Here is an 8122-nt window from a genome sequence, read left to right as displayed (position 1 = left end):
GGGAGCGGGAGGGGCCTCGCGCGCCAACCGCAGGTGGGCCCCGGGCCGGGGGCGGGGGCCGGGCAGGCAGGCCCCGGGTTTGGGGTGCGAGGCCTGCGCGCTGAGGGTTGGAAGGGCCGGGGCGCCCCAGGGCAGGGGGCTGCACCCTCAAACGCCCCCGGCAGGGTTGGGGCTGCCGTCGGGGACGGAGGTCGCATCGCCTGTGAATGGGAACGCGCCCTCGCGAGGCAGAGTGTTTGGGTCGAGGCCGCGAGCGACCGGCCGGGGCAGGGAGTGCGGGTTCCTGGCAGGAGGGAGCCCGTCTTGTGAGCTGGAACGGGGTGGGGGGCTCAGGCGGCGGCTGGGGTCGGGCCGTGCCGCCGAGGAGGAGCAGTGTCCCCCTCTCGGTGTCCCCTCTGAGAACTTGATTGTTGTCGGGGTGGTGGTGGCGGGGGAAGTTGACGCGTTTCGCGCTTTGCTGGCGGAGGATGTGGCCCACACCTTCGCGGCAGTCGAGACTTGCTGAACAACAGAGAAAAACTGGCTTTTGAACAAAAATGTCACCTAGGACAGGAGCGGCAGCACGGAATGGCACAGGTCGCGCGCGCAAGTCTGGACCCCGAGGTGGGGGCGCGGCCCCGGTGTCTGGGCGTCGGCGCTGGTAGCTGGGGTGGGTGGGAAGGGGGTCTTCCTTCCCCCTCTTCTGCTGTGCCCTTCAGGCCCAGCTCCGAGGAAGATGGACGTGGCCACTTCTCAGTTTTGAGCACATTCCCGGTCCCTGTTTGTTTGGCGGCCCCCGCAGGGGACTGACCCTCTCGGTAATTTGGGGGAGCGTGCCTGTCCACAAGCGCAGAGTTGGGGCTCCGGCTGCTGCAGCGCTTGTAGGAAGCTGGCAGGTGCCAGCACTGGTTCGTAACTGGAGTTCTCGGTCCCAGCGGAGCTGTTGGGTGTGGTGGAAACAAGGCTGTTCTGGGAGTCTGGACAGGAGTTCTAGAGCTCATCCTGCCCGGGACAGTGTGCCTGGAAGCCACAGCCACTCTGGACTTGCACAGCCTCAAAAATTTGGAAATGGAACTCATGTTTCAACCTTTCGGTACCTTGAATTATTATAGAATTAGCCAAACATTTCCTGTGGGTGTATTCATTTGAACTTTTTATGATGTGGATTCCCCCGCCCTTTGCCTTATTTTGGGAGAGAAAGCAAAGGCGGAAATGGAGAAAGCTGGTTTGGGAGGCAGAAAGATGCCTGCTCTGGGCTTAACGTAAACGGTCAGGAATTTTTCCTTCCAATGCATCAAGTTCAAGGTGTGCCAGCACTGGGAGCTCAGAGAGAATTCTTTCCTCAGCTCCAGCCTATGGGACCGCAGTTCCTGTGCACAGTGTAAGAATGTGATTCAAGGATCAGGGTATGGAAAACTTTTTTTTTTGTCCTCCAAAACATAACCACATAACCTCTAAGGATTTAGGAGCATAGTTTCCCTTCTTTACTAGTCGTGTTTGGGGGCAGAAACGCTTTCAAGTCACTTGCCAAAGCTAGGATGGGGGCAAGTTATTTGTACCTACCCCTCTTTTGGTAAGAGCGAGACCCAGATTCACTTCTGAAATCATAGCAAATGCTAATAAGTAACACTTGACAATAAAAACCAAATGGACAGCAACCGAAGGAAACCCACAGAACAGGCAGGGAATGGAAAGCATTTTTTGGTAGCCATTTTTACTATTTCTTTTTCAGTGTTTGGATATTGAGAATGATGAACTGAACATCCGTGCACCGTATTATGGGAAAGACACTGTTGGAATTGGATTATTAGACAGGGAAGTGGCACCCAAGATCGTTTGGTGCAATGCCCTGAGGCCCCAAGAAGACCCAGGAGGAAAGAGGAAGCAGGGAAGACCCACCCCCTGTAGGAGAAGCTGAAAATCCTTAGCATACCTCTGGCAGTCTGGTGTTTGAGGAGGGGATGTGTGCCCCACATTTTTCTTGGCTCCTCGTGCCTCTGGGCCACCCTCAGGGTCATTAACTGTGATGACTGATTCAGACTCTGTTGTGGGTCTTCACAGAAACGCTGGCAGGAGCTGCAGGACCCCATGATGGTCCCTAGGTGCTCACCTGGGGTGGCAGGAATGCCCATTGTGGAATGGGGGGGAACCCATCAGTCATGTGCCTTTGTTCTAGCTACACAGAGCACAGCTCTGTCCCTGCCCCTTTCTTGTTTTATATGCTGTCCTGAGTAAGATTTTGTATGAGAAAAAGAGTCTCATGCTAAACAGAAAGTTTGCAAGTAATGGTAATGGCCAACAACTATTCGTGAATTTTGCTGTCTTTATTACATGTAAAGAGCTTAGAACTATAAATGGCACAAAGTAAGCTCACAAAGGTTAGCCACTCAAAGGGTATTATTATTGTCATTACCTTATACCATAATGTGGTTGTTATTTTTATCCCCATTTTATTGATGCCAAGTCATGTGCAAACTCGTACAAGATTTCCCACTTCCCACCTAGACCTTTCTACTAATGAAAAGATGTGTTCCTCAGTACCATGGAATACCTTATGCCAAAGTCATTCAAGGATGCCTTTATGTACAAAGCCAATGTTGCTGATCCACTGAATGCTGTCTTTCCTTGCTCCCTGGGGCAGTCATAGGGCCCACGCTCGGTAGACAGGCGAGTTTACCTGTTGAGCCCTTCTGTGTGGGAAGGAGAGGGGTCAGGTCAGAACACTTAAGTCCAGGCAGCTGGTGCCTGGCAGGGAGAGTGATGAGAATCGGGGTGGGGGGGAGTGTGCATACATTTTTCCCCTCAACACAGACTATAGAGGGTGCTAGGAATGGTGATCTTAATCTAGAACTAGTGCCTTCCAAGCCTCCGCTCTCAAGGACTTGGACAACGAGCAGAGAGGGTGCTGGCAGTGGCCAGTGGGTGCCAAGGAGGAGAGGAGGTCCTTTGTGTGCTACTTGTAAGCTTAAAGAGAAAGATTTCCCTTCTTTGAAAGATAAGGTTGAAGGCTTAGGAACAAGGCCAACCAAACAAAACCCAAACGCTACAATTAAAAACATACACAACAGAACGCCTAAAGCCAAATGGTCCAGAGTTGGCATTCTCTTGCCTGTTTGCCCCGCTTTTACATTTTTGTGAGATGGATCAAATAGCAAATAAAATGTAAATTTTGCTACTAAGTGTTTTAACGAAGTAGAAATCTTTGATTGGCACAGTTATGCATTTGAAAATGACCTTCCCCCTGGCTCCAGAGTGGGTGGGCGCCTATGGCACCCCGTGTTGTCCTCACCCCGGGAACGGTGGGCTTTTGAGTTCTCTTCACTGTGCTGGCCACAGAGACACTGCCCATGGATAGTCTTATGTAATCTTTACAACCACCACTCTGACGCTCGGGAAGGTTACGGAATTTGCTCAAAGTTTCCAGCTGAGAAGTGGTGGCCAGGATCCCAGCCCTGGCAGCATGGCTCCACCCACAACCGATACTTAAGCACCCGCCTGGTCTGCCTCCCAAAACACAGCTCAGGCTCACACCTGCGAACGTTCTAGTCTCTGGGTCCCTGCCTCACCTTTCAGCTGTTCTCCATTGAAGCTGGGTTCCCGTTGTATACCCTGGTTGTTGCTCCTATAACCCGCAGGTCTGGGGTGCAGGAGAAGTGAGATTATGACAAAGTCATCATGATCAAGCCGAAACCTGCAACATATGTGGTTATTTCTTTGTAGCTATTAAAGCCCCTTCACCATCTTTTTTTTTATTAATGTTTTTAAATTTATTTTTGAGAGAGAGAGAGAGAGAGAGAGTGTGAGCAGGGGAGGGTCAGAGAGAGAGGGAGACACAGAATCTGAAGCAGGCTCCAGGCTCTGAGCTAGCGGTCAGTACAGAGCCCGACGTGGGGCTCGAACCCGTGAACCATGAGATCATGACCTGAGCCGAAGCTGGATGCTCAACCGACTGAGCCATCCAGGGGCCCCAAGCCCCTTCACCATCTTGAGCAGAGCGAGTTGATTACTGGGCTGGTGTATTTGACCTTTGTCTCCAGTCCACTTGATCTTTTGGCAAATGTTCAGTTACTTAAAACAATCATTCGCAGAACTGAGGTGGGACACACATTTACTGATGTGTAAATAACTTATTGCAAGAACATAGAAATGTTATTTCACAAGAAATCAACAGAGAAAAGTGTTTGTTTATGCACTCATTTTGCCAGGAATCTCTTGTTCTAGTCATACCCCATTTTTCTACTTTCTCATTTAATTGGACCAGAAGAGACAGGCGGCATCATGTTTAAAATGAGAGGAGGTATTGTGTTCATTTCTAGTAGACTAAGGACTATTGTCTGTTCGTACTATTGCTGGGATTCTCAGGTAATAAACAAAAATCTCAAAGTGTGGCATGTAAAAAGCCATGCTCGATAAATCTCTGAATTAAAAGTTTAATAGTAAGCCTTTCGTGGTTGATTTAACCATATATCTATAACTTGGAGTCTATGAGGAATTGTGGATGATAGATATATAGTAATTGAAAATACTGTATTAGCTGTCTCTCTGCTTGCTCTGTGATTGGCTTTTATGAATGTTAGGGTTAGTCTTCTAGCAGAGGGAATAATAATGTAATTGAAAATTGTCTTCTCAAGAGATCCCCGTCTCCCTCCCCCAACTCAGACAAGTGGAATCTGATTCTAAGTCCAAGGCTAACTGTCAAAAAGAGAGAAGCGTACTGCCCTCTCTTGTTCCCGTTACAGTGGACACTAGCCCCCCCCCCCATGGGACAGCCCTCAGTGGGCACAAATGGGAGGGAGGGGGAGAGGGGAGTTGGTGGTGGGAGCTCATCGGGCAGGCGTCTTTGAACAACTTGCATCTCTAAGTCAGGGCAGAGAGCTCCCGGAGCCTTTGGTCCACAAGTTTAGGAGACATGAACTGAATCCCTTCTTGCCTGATAGAATCGTTCCCTGAGTCTTAGAGTAACACCTGGTCCAAAGTGGGCAGGATTGTGCACCTGTGACGGGAAGACCTCACCGTTCCCGGGAGGTCTCTAGAGTGGCAGGAACACTGCGTAGTCTGTGTCCCAGGTCATCAGGACAGGCAGAGATGCCTCGGAGGAAGCAGGATGGCTGATCGGAAGGGGGAAGTGGAAGAGATGGAGAGCCAGTGCTGGCGCGGACTCAGTGTAATTAGGCGCCATCTAGATATAAAGCTCTGGATGGCACTGGCGCCAGCTCTTTGTCTTTTTCCTGGGCATTTAAAAATGAACTTGGGGTTCAGTTTGTAGCTGAGGATGAGGTTGGCCCCTTCCCTTGAAAAGCACTTGTAGCCAATGGAATTACTAATGGAAGAGTCGGGTGCCTCAGTTTTGCACCTAAAGCAGTGTAAGACGTGGGCATGTCAATTCCTTCCCCTGAAATCTGAAGTAGACAGAAAAGTCACTCCAACTCCGAGAGTTTATGAGCTCGGTTTCACCCACGATGTCTCCATCCTGTTTTTTTACATATTTGTTAAACTCCCTTTTGTTAAACCCAGCTGACTGGTGGCCTAGAAGACTAGTTTGACAAATGCTCGTTGACCTGTGTTGTCTCGCTCTGCTCGCTTTAATATTCCAGTGTGTTCGCCCATTTATGCCTCATGGAGTCATTCATCCAAATGTGGTAACCTGTGAAGGTACAGCCCTCCTTCTCCTTTGCTCCCAGGCTCCTCCTCAACCTTCCTTTAAAAAAAAATCTTGCCATCGTTTAGAAGCTGGTCACCTCCAGGGACGTGCTGGCGTGAAAGTCTGCAGGGCTGAGCATGGCGTCTGAGGGTTGGAGGACTTGCTGGCATTGTCACGGTCTCATGTGACTTCTGTACATGTTCAGGGCTTCTTTCCTGTGGTACAAGTTGCGAGTAATGTTTTTGTTTTTGTCTTAAGGTTTATGTGTGTTTAAGAGAGAGAGCGTGAAGGGGAGGGGCAGAGAGAGAGGGAGACACAGAATCTGAAGCAGGCTCCGCACTAACGGCGGAGAGTCCAGTGGGGGCTCGAATGGACAGAACCGTGAGATCATGACCTGAGCCCAGGTCAGACGCTCAATGACTGAGCCAGCCAGGCGCCCCGTTTTGAGGAATGTTTTAAGTATAGTTAGTTGAACCTCACTTCCTTCACAGCTACTCAGAATCCTGCGCCTTGTGCCCCAACGTGACTGTTCCTCCGACACAACTCTGAAACAAGTTGACATGCATAGGCATGTGGTGGATGACAGGAAACGGCAGTTACTGGCCTGGCCTCCCTGTGTTTGCTCATGGGGGAGGAAACTGAGGTGGGCCAGACCATGGGTTCCTGACTCTCTGGTGCCTGTTCATTCCGCTGTCCTGAAGCTGTCCCACTGGGTGACCACTTCACATTCTCATTTCCTGCTTCATATTTACATGAGTGTAATTAAGGGAAGAGAAAACGCACTGGTGGCTCACTGTTTCTGACAAACGTCTTCCCAGTGGACCTCCCAGATAGAGGCCATTAGTTAGGATTTGGGTATAGTGGAATAACAGAACAACCCCAAATAAGTGAATCAAGTTTATTTTTCTCATGTCACAGCTCAAAGATGGCCCCCTCTTCCAGGGCTGGAATGGGCTCCATGTTGTCAGGGGCCCACTCCCCCGTGTCATTTCCATCGTGCCTGGCTTCCATGACTAGCTACCTCATGGTCCAAGATGGCTGCTGACCGCCAGTCACCACGCTTACATTCTAGCTAGTAGGGAGGCAGGACAAGGAGTATACTCCGCAGAGCCTTCGGAACATTGCACTTAACGCGTCTTAGTCGGAACTCACTCACACAGCTACACCCAGCGCCTGGCGAGGAGGAAATGTAGCCCTTATGCAAGTAGCCATGCAGCCAGCTGAAAGTCAGGACTTTATTTCTGTGGAGGAAGAGAGAACAGATACTGAGGGAAACTCTCACGGAGACGCATGGACTAGGTCCTGATTACAGGGAATCCTTTTACTCATTCAACAAACATTTATTAACGGTCTCCTCTGTGTCTAGGCACCAAGAAAGCAGAGGGAAGACAGACACAAGCCCAGTCCATAAGACATTTCCCTGCGTAGGGAGACAGACACCGTTCAAACACAAACACGGTTGTGTAAACCGTGCTAAGTGCTGTGTGCTGAGAGGACCGGGAACTTGAGCAAGCCCAGCGAGTGGGAAGGGGCCAGCGGCTTCGCCCCAGGAAGTGACTTTGGAGCGACAGCTGGAGAAAGAGTCCAGTGGAGGGGATGACAGGCCGAAGAAAGCAGGGGTGACGGCAGGCGGGAGGCAGGGTGGGCTCTCGGGAGGAACTCACAGTCAGCAGGGGGGACAGAACGGGGAAGAATCAGGGTCAGACTGCGTGGGGCCCCAGAGGAAGGGCGGCCGCCCTGGCGGGCCTGCCGCGGGAGGGCCTGGGACGGGGAAGTGTCAGCGCTCACGCTGGGAGAGACCCAGGCAGGCCGGGACGGGTTGGTCACCCACGCTGGAGGCCACATGAATAGTCGGGTTCCTTTTATTTTAATTTCAGCAAAGTCCCTTTTTAGAGAGGCGTAGCTCCGCCATGGAAAAACAGCTGGCTTGTAAAACTCGCCCCTCCTGTTGGCTGAAAGGGAAGAGGCACAAAACACAGGCAGCGCGTCCTTTTTTTTTTTTTTAATGTTTGCTTATTTAGAGAGAGCGCTCAAGGGCGCGCGCGCACACGCACACACGCACACACGCGCGGGGGAGGGGCTGAGAGGAGAGAGAGAATCCCTAGCAGGCTCCACCCCATCAGCATAGAGTCTGATGGGGGGGCTCGAGCTCACAAACCTCGAGATCATGGCCTGAGCCAAGATCAAGGGTCCGGATCCTCAACTGACTAGGCCCCCCCAGGCGCCCCATAACAGGCGACACTTCTTGTGACCAGTGAGACTTTAACTGGCATGATTTCTCCTAACGGAAACCTTGGAAACTGATTGGCATGTGCTAACATAGGACTTGAGAGAACCCGAGGGCCGAGGGCAGGGGAGGCCTCACTCCCAGCGGGTTTTTCAGCGCTGACAACACCCTGGCATCACCAGGAACCTAACAAAAGGTGGGGGCCTGGGCCTTGCCCAGTAAATCAGGAAATGCACGGGTGGCCCCAGAGCAAGGGAGATTCTCTGCCCCATCCC

At 51.4% G+C, this 8122-nt stretch overlaps 1 protein-coding gene across 1 annotated transcript in view; it reads left to right on the top strand.

Annotated features, from left to right (window-relative positions):
• Positions 1 to 8122, top strand: part of OTULINL (OTU deubiquitinase with linear linkage specificity like) — a 69811-nt gene that overhangs the window by 41180 nt on the left and 20509 nt on the right. Inside the window, exon 3 of the mRNA XM_029941283.1 lies at positions 6 to 33. Coding sequence (XP_029797143.1) covers positions 6 to 33 — 28 coding nt within the window. The remainder of the gene's footprint in view (positions 1 to 5; positions 34 to 8122) is intronic.

Source organism: Suricata suricatta, chromosome 6 (genome assembly GCF_006229205.1).
Source record: "Suricata suricatta isolate VVHF042 chromosome 6, meerkat_22Aug2017_6uvM2_HiC, whole genome shotgun sequence".
Taxonomy (NCBI): domain Eukaryota; kingdom Metazoa; phylum Chordata; class Mammalia; order Carnivora; family Herpestidae; genus Suricata; species Suricata suricatta.
Note: the sequence above shows the minus strand (reverse complement) of the source record. Positions and strands in the feature narration are given on the sequence as shown.